This window comes from Moschus berezovskii, chromosome 10, assembly GCF_049115385.1.
Source record: "Moschus berezovskii isolate FMDL1 chromosome 10, NW_MosBer_1.0, whole genome shotgun sequence".
NCBI classification, from domain to species: domain Eukaryota; kingdom Metazoa; phylum Chordata; class Mammalia; order Artiodactyla; family Moschidae; genus Moschus; species Moschus berezovskii.
In genome coordinates this window covers 107,684,626-107,702,558 of record NC_142469.1, presented here as the reverse complement: position 1 = coordinate 107,702,558, position 17,933 = coordinate 107,684,626, and the positions used below count along the sequence as shown (strand labels likewise).

At 41.0% G+C, this 17,933-nt stretch overlaps 1 protein-coding gene across 1 annotated transcript in view; it reads left to right on the top strand.

The window, feature by feature from the left end:
- The window catches only part of PDE10A (phosphodiesterase 10A), a 266,588-nt gene that overhangs the window by 108,987 nt on the left and 139,668 nt on the right, over nucleotides 1-17,933 (top strand). Inside the window, exon 2 of the mRNA XM_055433314.2 lies at nucleotides 10,412-10,540. Within this exon, the coding sequence (XP_055289289.2) occupies nucleotides 10,412-10,540 (129 nt within the window). The remainder of the gene's footprint in view (nucleotides 1-10,411; nucleotides 10,541-17,933) is intronic.

Below are 17,933 nucleotides of genomic sequence, written 5' to 3'. Positions count from 1 at the left end.
GTGTGATCTTTTTTATCCATTCATCTGAGATGGACCCTAAGGTTGTTTCTATGATTTGGCAATTATGAATAGTGCTGCAAAGAAGACAACGAGCTAGGAATAAAATCATGTGACCCAGCAATCCTGTTGTGGACACATACCTTGAGAAAACCATAATTCAAAAAGACACACGTGCTGCAGTGTTCATTGTAGCACTGTTTACAACAGTCAGGATATAGAAACAACCTAGATGCCCATTGACATATGAGTGGTTAAAGAAGCTGTGGTACATATATGTAATGGAATACTATTGAGCCATACAAAGGAATGGATTTGAGTCAGTTCTAGTAAGGTGGATGAACCTAGAGTGAAATAAGTTAGAAAGAGAAAAACAAATATCATGCATTAATGCATATATATATATATGAAATCTAGAAAAATGGTACTGATAAACCTGTTTGCAGGGGAGGATTAGAGACACAGACATAAAGAACAGACTCGTGGACCCAGAGGGGGAAGAAGAGGGTGGGATGAATCCAGAGAGTGACACTGAAACATATGCATTGCCATATGTGAACTAGGCAGCCAGCAAGAAGCTGCTATATGACACAGGAAATGCAGCTGGTGCTCTGTGACAGCTTAGAGGCGTGTGATAGGGTGGGCTGGGAGGTAGGCTCAAAAGTGGGCGGACTCATGTAACTTACGGCTGATGCACACTGTCGTTGGGTAAAAACCAAAACAACATTGTAAAGCAATTATCCTGCAATTAAAAAAAAATCTTCTAATGAATCTGTAAAAAAAGGCAGTACAGATATATCTCTTCTTCTTTTATGTTGATACCCTGTGGCTTTCAGGATATTAGTTCCCTGACCTGAGATCCAGCCTGTGCCCCTGGATAGAAGCAGGGAGTCCTAACCAGTGGACTGCCAGGGAGTCCCCAGATGCATCTCTTAAAGATAGCGGGTTCATCTCCTGCAGATACATACCCAGGAGTGCGGCTGCTGGACCGTGTGAGTTCCATTTTTACCTTTTCGAGGAGCCTTCATGCTGTTTTCCGCTGACAACACCAGTTTGCATTCCCACCAGCAGTGCACAGGCATAATCGCGTGCCCTCTTGTCATTTTGATGACAGCCAAACTAACAGGTGTGAGGTGAAGCCTCACTGTAGTTTTGATTTTCATCTACCTGATTATTAGTGATGTTTGGTATCTTTGTATATATTCATCTATGCATCCTTTGTATGTCTTCTTTGGAAAAATGTCTATTCAAGTCCTACGCTCATTTTTTAATTGGATTTTTGTTTGCCACTGAGGTGGCTGAATTCCTCTTATGTTGTGGATATCAACCATTTATCAGACGGATGTTTTTCTCCAATTCTGTAGGTTGCCTTTTTGTTTGGCTGATTGTTTCCAATGTGCAGAAACTTCCTAGTTGGGTGCAGTCCCCCTTTTATATTTTTGCTCTTGTGCTTGTGTCGCCCAGAACAACTTTGCCAACATCACGTCAAGAAGCTTTTACCCGTGTGTTCCTCTAGGAGTTTTTTGTTTCCTATATCCTGTCTAAGTCTTAACTCCAGTCTTGAGTTAATTCGTGAGTGGTGTGGGATAGGAGTCTCCCTCAACCCTCGTGTGTGCGGCCATCCAGCTTTCCCATCTTTGTTTCCTAAGAGACTGTCTTTTCCCCACTGAGTCTTCTTGACTCTCTCAGCAAATGTTAGTTGACTCCGTGTTTGAGGGTTTATATCTGGGCTCTTGATTCTGTCTCAGTGGTCTGTTTATCTGTTTGTCAGTGAGTGTTCAGTCATGTTTGACTCTTTGCTACCCCGTGAATTGTAGCCCACCAGGCTCCTCTGTCCATGGGGTTCTCCAGGCAAGAATACTGGAGGGGTTGCCATTTCCTTCTCCAGGGGATCTTCCTGACCCAGGGATCAAACCTGCATCTCCTGCATTGCAGCTGGATAGTTTACTGCTGAGCTGCCCTGGAAGCCTTTTATGTCAGTACCATACTCTTTTTATTACTATAACTTTGTAATAACATTTGAAATCAGGGATTGTGGCGTCTCCAGCTTTGTTGTTCGGTTGGGCTCCTTGGGAATGGGTCCCGTGAATGTTAGGATTTTCTGTGAAAGCGACACGGCATTTGTTCTCATTCTGCTCCCTGGTTTCCCTCTGTGGTTAAAAGGAATGGTATCCTTTGCTGTGGGGTTTGACAGAAATCCAAAAAAGCACCTCATCTGTTCATTTTTATTATAATTTTTGGGTCATTTTATTGATACTGAAAGCCAGTTACATCTCTTATGGGGTAACCTCTATGCATTGTGTAACGGAAAAGGCGATGGCGACCCACTCCAGTACTCTTGCCTGGAAAATCCCATGGACGGAGGAGCCTGGTGGGCTGCTGTCTATGGGGTTGCACAGAATCGGACACGACTGTAGCAACTTAGCAGCAGCAGCTATGCATTGCGTATAAGGGACTCTGCCTTTTTAAATAAAGAAACCCAAAGGAAATGAACATTAGAGCCCACTGCCCCCTTCCCTTATTTGATAAATGGAAAAAGGAACTGCTCTGTAACTCTTTATGTTTATAAGCTCTTGTACACCAGTACACTGTGGGGAAGAACTTTGACTTAAAGTGTTCGTATTATAGTGTGTACAGGGATCTATTTCCAGACTTGGAACTTCATTAGAGATGGATTGAAGGGTGTCTAAATTAGAAAAGCATGTTTGGGGAAAAAAAAATTTTTGTTTTTCAGAAAACAGTGTATTTAAACTGTTTCAGTGGGAAAAGAAACAGGAAAGTAGCGTGAAAGAAAGAAACGCAGCTCATCCGGGGTCAGGGAGGAGGAGTGGAGGGCATGGGCCACTAATAGGCAGGGCCCCTCGCTGGGACACTTGCTCTCTGACCTAGGCGCCTCCGTGATCTTGCAGGACTGGGCAGAGTTTGCAGCCGCTCAGCTGCACGTTTCGATGTCACGTGAGACAAACGACGTCTATGGACTTGTTCCTTATTGTTGATGGTCCCTGTGCTGGGGATTCCCAGAACTGCTTCTAAGCTCCGTGATTTGCTGAGGCTCCGGGACGCGTAGTCATGCTTATGGTCAAGACTTCTCATGGCAGGAGAGGGTGCGGTGCCGACCCAGCTGAGGGGATGGTGCGCAGGGTGAAGACTGGAGGATCTGGCAGGAGTCCTCCCCTAGAGAGTCACGCAGGATGCGTCTGGTCGCCCAGCAACGACTGTGACGGCGTGCGTGCAGTACTGCTGAGGAGGGAAGCTCGCTAGAGACTCGGCACCGGCGCCCTTGCTGGGTCTCCTCAGGCGCACGCTCTGCCTGCGGCTGTCCAGAGTACAGACTCCCAGAATGAAAGCAGGTGTTTGGCATAAACCACACCATTTGCACAAGCGTTCTGGGCCCAGCAGCTCACTGGCAACACTCTCCAAGCCAAGTTCTCCAGTGCCAGCCAAGGACCAAGCCTGCAGGCAGGCCCTCAGAACAGCCTCAGGCGGGCGTGTCAAGTCTGTCCTGCTTGGAGCCAGGACCATGCTCCGTGGATGGTGGAGAGGGACACAGGCCAGCTACTGCCCTCGTGGAGCTCGTTGTCTACCTGCAGAGGCTGGAGTCCAATAAGAGAACGATAAGAAAATAGAGTTCAACTTGGGATGGATGACATGGAGTGAAATTACAGAGCAGCGGAGTGAGTGTAGAGTGTGCGGTCAGGCAAGTTATCTCTGAGGAAATTGCTCTTCCATCAGCCAAATGTCTCACTTAGACAAGCGGTGAAGCATGGAGAAGAGGCAGGGCAGACTCCAGAGGAGATGGTGGATGGGGAAGGACTGGGCACGTTTGAGGAAATGAAGGAAGCACGGGGGGAAATGGGGTCTCAAGTTAGACTGACTTTCAGGTCTAACCGGTGGTTCCAAGTGGTCCCTGCTCCAGAGATTTCTTCCTGCCTTCTTTTCAAAGCCCAAGGTTTAGCAGTCAGGTTTCTTAGTCTATCATCTGAAGTGAAATGTGTCATGTAGTTCCGATTTGGGAGATAGCAGTGGTCAGTAGCAATGCCACTAAAGCATAATAAGCTCAGGGCAAGTGTCAAGAACTAGAGGCAGTGGGGCTTTAGGAGGCGAGCTCTTGGGCTTGTAGTTTTGTTTCAGCCTTAATGGTTGCTTCTGCGGCGCTCTGTTTGGCTTTTCTGCTGCTCTGTATTTGTTTTCCTTTCTCATAGTTTCGGTGCTAGGATTCATTTATTCAACCAATTGTTGAGTGTTTACTCTGTGCCAGACTCATGATGCCCTGGATTATTAGTCCTCAGTTCAGTTCAGTTCAGTCACTCAGTCGTGTCTAACTCTTTGTGACCCCACGGACTGCATCACACCAGGCCTCCCCGTCCATCATCAACTGCTGGAGTTTACCCAAACTAATGTCCATTGAGTTGGTGATGCCATCCAACCATCTCATCCTCCGTCGTCCCCTTCTCCTCCCATCTTCAGTCCTTCCCAGCATCAGGGTCTTTTCAAATCAGTCAGTTCTTTGAATCAGGTGGCCAAAGTATTGGAGTTTCAACTTCAGCATCAGTCCTTCCAATGAATATTCAGGACTGATTTCCTTTAGGATGGACTGGTTGGATCTCCTTGCAGTCCAAGGGACTCTCAAGAGTCTTCTCCAACACCACAGTTCAAAAGCATCAATTCTTTGGCGATCAGCTTTCTTTATAGTCAAACTCACATCCATACATGACCACTGGAAAAACCATGGCTTTGACTAGATGGACCTTTGTTGGCAAAGTAATGTCTCTGCTTTTTAATATGCTGTCTAGGTAGGCTGGTCAGGAAGCAACAGTTAGAACTGGACATGGAAAAACAGACTGGTTCCAAATAGGAAAAAGAGTACATCAGGTTGTATATTGTCACCCTGCTTATTTAACTTATATGCAGAGTACATCATGAGGAACGCTGGGCTGGAAGAAGCACAAGCTGGAATCAAGATTGCTGGGAGAACTATCAATAACCTCAGATATGCAGATGACATCACCCTTATGGCAGAAAGTGAAGAGGAACTCAAAAGCCTCTTGATGAAAATGAAAGAGGAGAGTGAAAAGGTTGGCTTGAAGCTCAACATTCAGAAAACGAAGATCATGGCATCTGGTCCCATCACTTCATGGGAAATTGATGGGGAAACAGTGGAAGCAGTGTCAGACTTTATTTTTTTGGGCTCCAAAATCACTGCGGATGCTGACTGCAGCCATGAAATTAAAAGACGCTTACTCCTTGGAAGGAAAGTTATGACCAACCTTGATAATATATTAAAAAGCAGAGACATTACTTTGCCAACAAAGGTCCGTCTAGTCAAGGCTATGGTCTTTCCCGTGGTCATGTATGGATGTGAGAGTTGGACTGTGAAGAAAGCTGATCTCTGAAGAATTGATGCTTTTGAACTGTGGTGTTGGAGAAGACTCTTGAGAATCCCTTGTACCACAAGGAGATCCAACCAGTCCATTCTAAAGGAGATCAGTCCTGGGTGTTCATTGGAAGGACTGATGCTAAAGCTGAAACTCCAATACTTTGGCCACCTCATGTGACGAGTTGACTCACTGGAAAAGAGTCTGATGCTGGGAGGGATTGGGGGCTGGAGGAGACGGGGACAACGGAGAATGAGATGGCTGGATGGCATCACCAGCTCGATGGACATGAGTTTGAGTGAACTCTGGGAGTTGGTGATGGACAGGGAGGCCTGGCGTGCTGTGATTCATGGGGTCACAAAGAGTCGGACACGACTGAGCGATTGAACTGAACTGATGTAGGTTATAACTTTTCTTCCAAGGAGCAAACGTCTTTTAATTTCATGGCTGCAGTCACTATCTGCAATGATTTTGGAGCCCAAAAAAGTAAAATCTGCCACTGTTTCCATTGTTTTCCCATCTATTTGCCATCAAGTGGTGGGACTGGATGCCGTGATCTTAGCTTTCTGAATGTTGAGTTTTAAGCCAACTTTTATAATGCCCTGTAGCCTGGAATCGTATACTGAGAAGTGTAGTGGGGAGGGGCACACAGTGACTCCCTGATGCTCTGGCTGTTGTATCCTTCTATTGAGGAAGGCGATCACGTGGTTGGAGGAGAGATGGGAGAGAGACAGAGACAGAGGGATACTCAGGAGGGGGGTGGTGTATAAAGCTGAGTGCGGGGTTCCAAAGGCACATCTGCCTGACCTTAAGCTCATTCATGACCCTACTAAACTGCGCTTGATTTTGGCTAAATAAAGAAGGTTGTACATAGGGACATATATATGCAACCCTGGAGAATGATCACCTGCAACTTGTGTGAACACACACACGCACACACAACTTTAGCAAAACCCTGCCGTTGAGCAGTGTGACCACACACGGCTGCTTAGCATGACATGAGATACCTTGTTTACTTTTAACTTGACAGATATTGTTCCCCTACACTTAGAACATTTACTTCTTAAACATATGTTTTCAATGGTCTTTGTAAAAACGCACGTGTTTGTTGATTTGGCTGTGCTCTATCTTAGCGGCGGCATGGACTCTCTCGTTGTGGCCAGGGCCCTGCAGCGCGGGCCTGGGTAGTTGTGGCCCGCAGGCTCGGTTGCTCTGCGACGCGTGGCGTCTTCTCAGACCCGGACCCACCCGGTGTCCTGTGTGCTGCAAGCTGGGTTCTCAACCACTGGGCCACCAGGGATGCCCCGCAGTGTCTTTTGAAGAGTTAATAATGTCCACCAGGAATCGTGTGTTCTCTCAGCTAATCATTAGTTGTCGTTCGGGACTCCTCATGGTGACACGCGTTTCAGCCCTGCTCAGCTCAGGTTGTTCTTTGACAATTGAATGATTACAGTGCGATGTTTAATAGCATGAGAGGTTTTTCTTTTCTTTTTTTCCCTGGTTGCTTATTTTTAATCCAAAACTATCTAACAGTTGAATGACAACTTGAAGAAGCTGTAAATTATCTACTTATTCTTTACACCTGGAGTAAGCATACGAGAAAATATGAAGTTGAGACAATTATTGTGATGAGTCAGAGGAAAGATTATTAGTGATACATACCTTTGAAGTTTGAAATGTATGGTTTTTTTCTAATCCAGTTGAGATCAGGTACTCAACTAATTCTACTGAATTGGATATCTAACTCTATTGAATTGGTTATCTGACTTTATTGAGTTGGATAATGGGGCAGGAGAAGACTTATAAGACACCTTCCCTCAGAGAAGAGTTCTTTTAAGATAAAGCAGACCTGAGTTAGGGTAACATAAGGGCTCAGGAACCATAGCTCAGGAACAGGGGTGGGTGGTGGGAGGGTGCTAGGCTCCCGCCTGTGGTTTTCACTGCTTTTGCAAAAATAATACAGGCATATAATAGAAATTTTATCTGCAAATTAAGATAGCAGAGTTAATACTTGAAAAATTGTATTTTTTTTTCCTATTTCTACAAATAGATCCTTCAGTACCTATAATTAATTTAAAAGTATCCCTCTGAGAAAAACAATAGTCCTTCAGCCTCTGATTTGAAGGTGATTTTCTAATTTTAATGAATCTTAAAGTGGTGAGACTCCAGAATTAAAAAAATTCTCCAGCATGTAGATACCCATTTTTAGAATCAGTTTGTCATAAAGACACATTTACAGACACATCTGAGGTAAACTTAAGTGTGCATTGAGTCAGTGACATAATCAGAGAAGAACATTCCAAGAGACTTTAAAATGCAATAGCTTGTCCATTTCTCGTGAGATACCTGGGTTTCCCTGGTGGCTCAGTGGCAAAGCATCCACCTGCAATGCAGGAGATGCAAGAGGTTTGATCCCTGGTTGAAAAGATCCCGTGGAGGAGGGCGTGGCAGCCCACTCAAGTACTCTTGCCTGGAGATTCCTTGGACAGAGGAGCCTAGTGGGCTACAGTCCCTGGGGTCGCAAAGAGTCAGACTTGACTGAGCGACTGAGCACGCATGCATGGGTTCATAGTAGTAAAATTTTCAGTTCTTCACCTACAGGAGAATGCTACTGAACCAACTCATTGTAAAAACTGGTCAATGAAGGGGAACAAATTAAGCGTGTATCCTGTTATGGCAATGAACTAACCAAATAGTAGATGAGGTGAAGTTTCTCTCTGTATTATTTGTATTAGTCAGTTTTTTGGGTTGTAATTATTCTAATAGATAGTGGCATCTCATTTTTGTTCAACTCACTGGTGACAAATGATCATCTTTTCACACTCTCATTTGCCATATCTGTATCTTCCTTTGGCAAAGTCGGCTCTTTCCTTCGGCTCTTTGACTCGTTTATAGTTGGACTTGTATTTTCTTGTTGAGTTTTAAGCATTCTTTGCCTATCTCAGACACAGCTCCTTTATTCAATGTGTAATTTGGCAAATAGGACTTGTACGTATAATATGCACTGAGATGAAGTGACAGTGAGTCAGTTACGACACACTCTCAGCCTGGGTTTCTGGAAGAATTAATAATAATAACCGGAAGAAGAGTTAAAATCGCTTTGGGAATAAGTGGGAAGGAGATGACTCACGCAATTTTGAGTCAAGATGGAGCTTGAGCTGATGGAAGAATTTCCAAACTAGAGATCAAAAATATACTAAAATTCTTGATTCAGATTTTGCTGTCATCGTCATAGATTACTGTGGAGAAAGCAGAGGTGAAGAGCAAATAGAGAGTTAGGATAGGAACCATATTATGTCACAAAAGTGATACAAGGAAGCTTTAAGAAGGAATCAGATGTTGAATTTGTTATTATGGGCATAATCAGAGTGTGAACATTACTTTGTTTTCTTGAGGTCAGATCAGCTCTCAGCTTCCTTCTGTGCCTTTTGTATCTGGAGACTCTAACTTGCTTTGGCAAGAGAGCTCTCTCTTATTTTAATGAGCCTCGTATCTCTCAGTACCTTATAGAATTTCTCAAATTGGATTTTGTATCCCTGAGGCTCTTTGCAGGGTGAACATGGACTGGGTCTTGTTTCTTTATTAATCGAATTCAACTACGTCATTATGGATAAGAGATCTGTATCGTTTAAATTGAGTGCTTAACCAATAATTGAATTGAATTCATTGAAATAAATCATTTGCTTTCTCAGTAATACCATTCTGTTGTGGAATCATGCAGTTGTGACTTTAGTCCCCAGCAGAATTAATTAATACGTAAGAGTTCTGTGCCTCATCTGGTGCTGCAGGCATGCAGCCTGTTCTCTGAAGTCGTAACGATATGCTTGGTTTTGCCTTTTCTGCATCTAAAAGTACGAATTTCCATTGCCTTTGCCACCTAACCGTCCCTAAGGATGGTAATTTATTGAATAATTCACAGAGTATTCAGTAGTACTCTGAATAATTATTTTAAATAATTAAAATCACTGAGTAATGACTACTGATAGCCTGTGATTTTGAGTCCTTTAGTGAAATGGCATACCAACCTGAAGCAACAGTTTGACAATGTATGATTTTATATTTTTTAAATGAAGATCTGCGAAAGTTCTTTGAAAATTCTGTGTCTATTCAACAGTTATTATTAGACTTTGAAGATTATTTTTGTGAAATGGACTATATATATTGAATATCAATGACAAAATGTTGAGATTATTTTGGACTGAGCATCAGTTGTACCATTGGATTTAGTGGCCCTGAGAAAAAGGAGAATTTGTGTTGTAAACAGTAAAAGATAAGAACTTATTCCTTAATCATATTTTCAGCACCCGAAGTCTATTAGTACTTTACTCTGCTGTTTGATACTCTTCCTAGAGTTTCACTTTTGTTAAGTGTTAAATGCATGATAACATCTTCCGTAAAGGAAAAGTACTCTGTAAGGCTTAACCTCACAGCACTGGGATACAGCACGGTTCAAATGCAACGCTGAAACTTACTGTTGGAAACAGCCATGCAACACGATGAAATATCTGTAGTTTAAAAGTTCTGAAGTTCCAACTTTACTTTTTTTTCTACTTTTTCAAAGTGGTAAAGCGTAAATAACACAGAATTTGCCAATTTAAGCGTATCAAGTGTATAGTCCAGGGGCATTAATGATACTCACAGTGTGTGCAACCATCAGCCCTGTCTAATTCCCGAACCAGAAACTCTGTACCCACAAAGCAAAGAACTCCTCATTCTCCTTTCCCTCAGCTCCTGGAAGCCACTAATCTGCTTTGTCTCTATGAATTTACCTGGTCCAGAGGTTTCCCATAGGTGGAATCATGTAATATTCGCCCTTTGTGTGTCGCTGATTTTATTTACCATACTGTTCTTAAGGTTTCTCCATGTCCTAACTGAACTTTATTCCTACTTATGGTTGAATCATAGTCCATTGTATGTATGTATATCGTTAAAAATATTTATGTGCTAAATCTATTTGCATAATGTGTCGTTTTTCCATATCTTTGATGTAAACAAAGATGTCACATTGGTTAATTTTATTCTGTTCAATTCTTTTACAGATTTGACAGATGAAAAAGTGAAGGCCTATCTTTCTCTCCACCCTCAGGTATTAGATGAATTTGTGTCTGAAAGCGTTAGTGCAGAGACTGTAGAAAAATGGCTGAAGCGGAAAAACAAGAAATCAGAAGGTAAGACCTCATTCAGATTGAGTGTTGGATTTTTTTCTGTTTCATACTGACAAAAAAGGTGTTTGTCACTTAACAAAAAATGCTAAAAGTAAAATATAGACAAATATTAGTACATTAATTCTGTAAGAATTTTATTCTGTTTAAAAGATAAAATAAGTCAGAATAAGAGGAAATAATAGAAAAGAATGATCTTAAAAAAAATGATCTTTAGTCAAAAAATTGAAAATTTATTTAGATATGACCACACTGAAAAATCTGGAAGTTAGTATTAGACTTGATTTTATGTAATTATTATTATTGATTATAAAAATATTCCATATATATTAAAAAATATATTTATAATATTACATTATCACATTTTCAAAATGTATTATTGAAACAATTTTTATATGTGCACAGTAGGAAAATTGAGTTGCATTAAATGTTTCATTTATACTCATAAACGTAGGATATGGTTATATTAATGAATCTATATTAATATATTGACTTTGGATATTGTAGTGTTTTAATTTTGTAGATGAATTTATATTTGACTCATGACTTCTCATTTCTGGGCGTGTTGTTTTTATAGTAGAAATTAAAGTTTGTATATAATTTTAATTTATGGAGAACTTTTGTATAAGCAAACATGTATTAGTACTTTTCTGGAAGTATTTTAGTGTTACAGAAACGCTACACTTAAAGTTCAGAAATGGTCATCATTAAATATCACGCTGTTAGAACCATGCTACTGAATATTGTGCTTGCGGCCAACTTTCCTTACTTTTTACAGAAAGCTTCCGTAGCTTTCTAACGTAATTTTACAAGAAGAAAGAGGTTACTTTTTTAATGAGAGCGCTTTGGCTATTGAAGCACAAAATGGCCTTTAAAAGACATGTCCTCGGGTGCGTGTGAATGCGTGTGCCTGTGTGTGTGGACTGCAAGGGAGGGGAAAAGGAGAGAGAGAAACGCGCACAGCAGGGACAGGCGGAGTGTTTTCAAAAGGGTCACAGCACTAATAGTGAGAATAAAGCTTGGGATGGCAGCTTTCACTGGTTACAAACCTTACACATTTGAAAATAATGTGAGATGTTTGAAACTTTTCAGTGTGACTGCGTTGTGCTTAAGGCAAGATGCAAATTTCAACTTGCTATATAATGGTGGGTAATAACATGATCCCAGATTACATGATGTCAACATTGTTAATCAGTTACACTCCAATATAAAATAAAAAGGTAAAAAATATATGATGTCTGTCAAATACAAAATTGAGCATACTTAGAAACTGAAAGGAACTGCAGACTGTTTTAGTGGTGGCTCAGCTGGCAAAGAATCCACCTGCAATGCCGGAGACCTGCGTTTGATCCTTGGGTTGGGAAGATCCCCTGGAGAAGGGAATAGCTACGCACTCCAGTATTCTGGCCTGGAGATTTCCATGGATACAGTCCATGGGGTCGCAAAGACTGGGACACGACTGAGCGACTTTTCACTTTCACTTTAGCATGACAGGGATAGTTTTCTTTTAAATTTTATAAATATTTGAATGCATTGCTCCATATCTCCCGAATCTGTTCTCTATACTAGTTAACCAAATAATCCTTTAGAGTACTTGACACGTATACTCAGGAGTTAAACGAGAATGGCAATGTGAGATTGAAACAGCACTCAGTTATGCTGGAAGAAAGCCTTGTTCTTATAGGAAGGTGATTTTGAAAGCAACCCTGTGCAGGGCTAGGCTGCTGCTACAACTGAGAATGTTAATGTCCCCTTGGGGCTCACCGTCCAGTGGTGAGAACAGGCCAAGAAGTGACCGCATCGCAGGATGCATCAGTAGCAAACAAGGGTGAGGCAGCTGGCAGTGGAAGGGCAGTGAAAAGAACCTTTAACTCTGCCGCCAGGGGCTGGGGTCTGGTAAGACCCTTTCTACCTCCTTTTCCAGAGAGTTCATCGCAAGAATGCATCTGATTACACCCCCTTCATATTCAGTGAGATTCTGTAGCCTGGCCCCTGCAGACTGTTTAAAGGCAAAATGTAGTGTTGAGCTTGCGTGAGTGGCATGAGAAGGCACTGCCCAGTCTGCTTTGAGATGTAGAAAGCCAGTTGAATATCTTGATTTCGTTTCTGTGGTTACAGATTAAAGTAGTGGTGGTTTTCTGAAACACCCTGTGTCTTTTCCCTCACTGTCTTCTTATTACTTTTTAAAAAAATTCTGTGTTTTTCTCAAGTAGACTTTATTCTGCTCCCAACCCCTTTCATTGAAAATGTCTTGAGGAAGACAGTTTTTGTGGGGAGGACTTTTTAGGGAGTGTTTGCATTTCCATGTGCGAACCCAGAAAGAGGAAGTGTGATAGCTAGAAAGATCTTGGAGGAGCGTTTGTTCACAATGAGACGAGCCTGCCGAAATTATTTCACTTTGTGTGTCAGTTTAGTAAAAGAAAATGAAGTAAGGAAAGCTGTGCTGTAATCAATAATTTGCACAATACCTTGTACATTGTAAATACTCAATAAATATTTATTTTTTAAAAACTGAAAAACCAGCCTCGTGTGGAAATGATCTATATTATGGGGCAGAAAATTGTGTAAAGGCATATTCTGCCTAGAGAAAGATGTATGAAAATTCAGATTTTTAAACAAATAAATAAAGGGTTATTTAAATTACAAAATCATATTTGCCTTTTAAATGGCCAGCTTTTATACTGCTTGCATGTGTTTATTTTTTTTAATGATGACTCTGTACTATTAAAAAAGCTAGTTTTTCTCTCATTTAGTATTTTACTCAGCACCTACTGTTTGCTTGGTGCTTAGAAGGCAAAGTGCTTAAAAAATAGATAATGCATGACACATTTTATTTGAACTATGATCATATTTATAATGGATTAATATCATGACCTTAGTGCATTTCACATACATTCACCCTTTACATCTGGTTAAGTTAATGGGGATTAAACTTAGGTTCCTTTGGTGGGTGTTGAAACTGTGCCAGGAGACGCTGACAGATCCCTGAAGGTTCAGTGTCGAGTTCTTGATAGAATTACTGGGCAGTAACTCCAGGAGCAGGTTGGGGGCGTAGACTCAGTATGTTGTGGTTTTTCTCACCTAACAGCGCACTTGGTGCATACTAGGTGATTCTGTAAACACCACTGTGGGTGGTTTTTATTTAATAAATGATTACATCAGGGAAGGTTCCATTCTCATCCTCCAAGTGATCCACTCTGATCCTTTCAGTACACTTGGTGATCATGTTATACTGACACCAGGACTATTTTCATGTTCTTCTTTTCTCCCCCTAGTCGTTTACAAGTTTCTTGAAGAAAGGAGTTGTGTAATATATGTTTTTAAATCCCCTGAGAGACCTTGTCTTTCTGTTTACTCAGCAAACTGTGTGTGTGAAGCACTTTTAGGTACTGGAATTATCAAATTTCTAAGGAATTCACAGTCCATCAAATAGAAGACGACAGAGAAGTTTCTGCTTTATCCTAGTTAGTCTGACAGTGAGCCAGAGCGGTCTTGTGAGGGGACCAGGACAACTGGCCTTGTGAAGGGGACAGCGGGTCACTGTCTACTCTGTGGAAGAGAACAGGGTTTGGGAAAGGTGAACCCCCACATGGCCGCAGAGATTTAAATTTCCGAAGTCTTCACTCTCACTGTTTTCAGTTTAATTTTATTGCTTTCATACTGTTTTCATTTTAAATGCATCAAGTTCTATCTGTACTTTTGAGGCCAGTTGTCTTTTGAAGGTTGACCTCTGATCCTAAATCCTAAACAGTTGATTTTCAGTAATGTTTGGAAATTGGAGATAGCGTTTATTTCCCTTAAAAGCTCGTGTACTCTTTTAGAGAATATGTAAACATTTCCTCAGAAAGCACTGAGGCCTGTACACTCCCAGCTCTACTTCCACTTGAGAAAAACTTAGGAGAGAAAGAAAATTAACCAGGTCATGAATTGTTTCACTAACTGTTATATTTTATGCTGATTTTTATGCAAAGTAAATTTGACGGGCCCAGCTGGTACTCATCAAGACTCAGCCTGCTGAACTATTCAGCATCTACACAAATCTCACAGTATAAATATAAAATTAATAAATAAACATTAGGATATGATGCAGATCCAACCAGTTGCATGTTTTGAAAGAGCATTCTGAGATGGAACGCAGTTCGCATCCTAGTGCAGTTCAAGGGTTTCAGCAGGCGTGGGAAGAGCTGTTCCCTCTACTGTGCTCCTTTATTCACAGGTATTAGTTGATAGTATTGGTGGTATTAGAAGGGGTGCATGAAGAGGTCAGCATGACTCTATTTGGAATCTTCTGGTAGTAGAAGAAAACTTAAAATATGTGGATTTTGTTTAAAACCCCCCCAGATGTGACTGTAATTTTGTTTTATAAAGGGAAACTGTGTATTCAAGAGAGTGATTGACTGAACCCAAATTATTTAAGAGTTATAAGTAGCAGTGCCGTCTTTTCTGGCTGACATTTTTTTACCATTATTATATTCCTATGTCTGAAATACAGTAGCAGACCATCTCACTATCATATTTATCTGTAAATGTCAGGTAATTAAGAATGAAAACACCAGTGCTGTTAGCTGCCTTCGATGTTTACATGAATGGTTTCTTTTTTTTTACTCAAAGAATGTAGTTACTGTATTTTTTTTACCTCTCCATGATTCTTGAGATGGAATTTAATTTTCATTCAAATAAAACTGTTAGATATTTCATACTTAGAACTAGTGAGATTTATATTATGTCCCCTAAACCTACTATACGCAACCTAAGATGTGGATTAAGTAGCATCAGCCCTGCTTGTTATATGACACAGTTTCTATGCTAGTGTACGTAATGTAGCAGGGTCTTAAGTTAGCAAAGCATGAATTACAGTGTTAAAAGATTTCAATAAGTAAGACACTGGTCAGTGATGTATTAGCTGTTAAGACGTGTGTGTGTGTGTTAGTTGCTCAGTTGTGTCTGACTCTTTGCGACCCCATGGACTGTAGCTTGCCAGGGTCCTCTGTCCATGGGATTTCCCAGGCAAGAATACTGGAGTGGTTGCCATTCCCTTCTCCAGGGGATCTTCCTGACGCAAGGATCACACTTGGGTGTCCTGCATTGCCGGCAGATTCTTTATCATCTGAGTCACTAGGGTGGACCACTAAGATATACCATGAATAAGAATAAACATAATTGAAATGGTTTACTGGGAACTTCACGTTGGACACTTTATCTCTTTTACTTGAAATTACTCTCTCAAAAATTGAAGTTACATTTTCACATAGAACTTTCATATTTTTTTCATAATGTGTTGAATATTACATGCTTTGATCTGAATTATAAATAAACATGAGTTCACCATCTGGTAACTAGAAGGGGGATAAAGTTGATATTAATTGATTTGTAAAGGGTTATTTGATGTATTTCATTAATTCTGTTAATTTTAAATATTGCTGTTAAAAATGTATCTTTCATATATTCTTTTTAGAAAGTGTTTGAGTTCCTCAGCAATCCAATCAAGTTTATGGGGATTTTGATAATTTCAAAGATTAAATCAGATCATCACAAATTTGTTAGTGATTATGAAATTAATTCGGATAAATTTAGTAGCTTTGTTACAGACTAGATTGAAGCAGTTTTTCTATATTATGTGTAAAATTCCTATTGCTGGCAGCTAATGTCTGTGCATTCAACACTGTTACTACATTTCCTAAGTAAAACTTTTGTTTGCAAGGTATTCTAACTAATGAAAATGTTATGAGCTGATAGAGTGTTGAAAAGACCTTGTTTTGGTCAGTGCTTCTCTTTATAAAAATTTTGTTTGTTAACTGTACATATAGAAAAAATGTGTAATAGAAATCATTGCATCTATTTAATAGACTTTTTTCAGCATTTAAAATTTTGTTCATATAACAGATTTTTAGAAATAAAAAACCTGTGAAAGATAAGCGATATAACTGCTTCTGTGTGTGTGTGTGTTTTAATCTACTCCTTAAAAGCTTCCTGAAGATGTCACATTGATGTGGAGAATGATCCTTTCTAGAAACGTTGATTTCAGTGGTGAGCTGTGGTTGGAATGTGGCCAGGTACGACTCGTTTCTCTAGCTGTTCATTCAGCTGGAGTGCGTGTTATGGAAGTGTGGTTGGAGAGCAAGGACTGAAAGCTTGATTCCCTCACAGTCACTTGCTGATAGAGGAAGACAGATAATAAACACCTAATCTAAGAATTAAACTTATTTTAGTATTTGTTGACATTGTGTATTTGAAAACATCTAACATAATGTCTGCTGTTGCTTCAGCCGCTCAGTCGTGTCTGACCCTTGCGACCCCGTGGACCGTAGCCCGCCAGGCTCCTCTGTCCATGGGATTTCCCAGGCAAGAATACTGGAGTGGGTTGCCATGCCCTGCTCCAGGGGCTCTTCCCCACCCAGGGATGGAGCCCCCGTCTTCCTGCAGTAAAGTGGCCTCTTACATTGCAGGCAGATCCTTTACCTACTGAGCTCCCAGGGAAGCCCAACCTAGCATGATGTCTAACAAATAGAGCGTTTTAGTACAATTAAATTTGCTTGAGATTTTAAAATTCACTTTGTTCGCTTGTGAACTCAGAGCCCGTATATTGTATTAAGCATGTCTACCTATCTGACTGCCCATCCTGGGATGATTGTAAGTCACAAGAGCGCTGTTTATTGTATTTACTGCCCTTGAGGGACTCACAGTCTTGTGGTGTGAAAAGAAGATGTGAAACCAGGAGGGTACAGCCATGAGGGTGTGTAGTATAAGCGTGTTAAGCTGTGTGGGATAGTTTATCAAGACAGCACTTGTGAGAACGGAGGTCATTGAGAGGTATGGAAATTGAGAAGGTTGTTTGCAAGAGTTGGTGCTGGGTTGGCTATTGGTTCCTCAGAGCAGCATCAGCATCCCTTGGGAACTAGTTAGAAATACCACAGGTTGAAACTCACCCTAGACCTCCTGAATCAGAAACGTCTGTGGTTGGACCAGCAGGCTGTGTTCTGACAAGCCCCCGCTCCCCCATCATTCTAACGCAAGCTAACATCTGAGAGCCCCACTCTTGGGCATCGAGTAGCCCACAGACGAGGAAGTGTGGTTCCACTGTTGGCTGGGGGAGCTGGGGGACAGAGGCAGGGCTTCAGGACTTGCTGTGCTTTACTTCTGGCAGACCCTGGAGAGCAGGGTTCGGCACAGGACGTTCTGGGTAGAGGCAATTTGATAGGAAGCAGGAGGGTGTGCCACACAACAGTTCAGGTAGAGTTTAAAAATGAACAAGTTCAGTCACTCTTCTTTTCATTTTTAAAAGGTTTTAATTTCTTTTGTTTGCTTTTGTAGTACTGGAAGTTTTCATATGTGTGAAGTCATTTTGCTATAGATTGTGTATCATAAATATTTTTTCTTATTTTAAGAACAAGAGAAGATG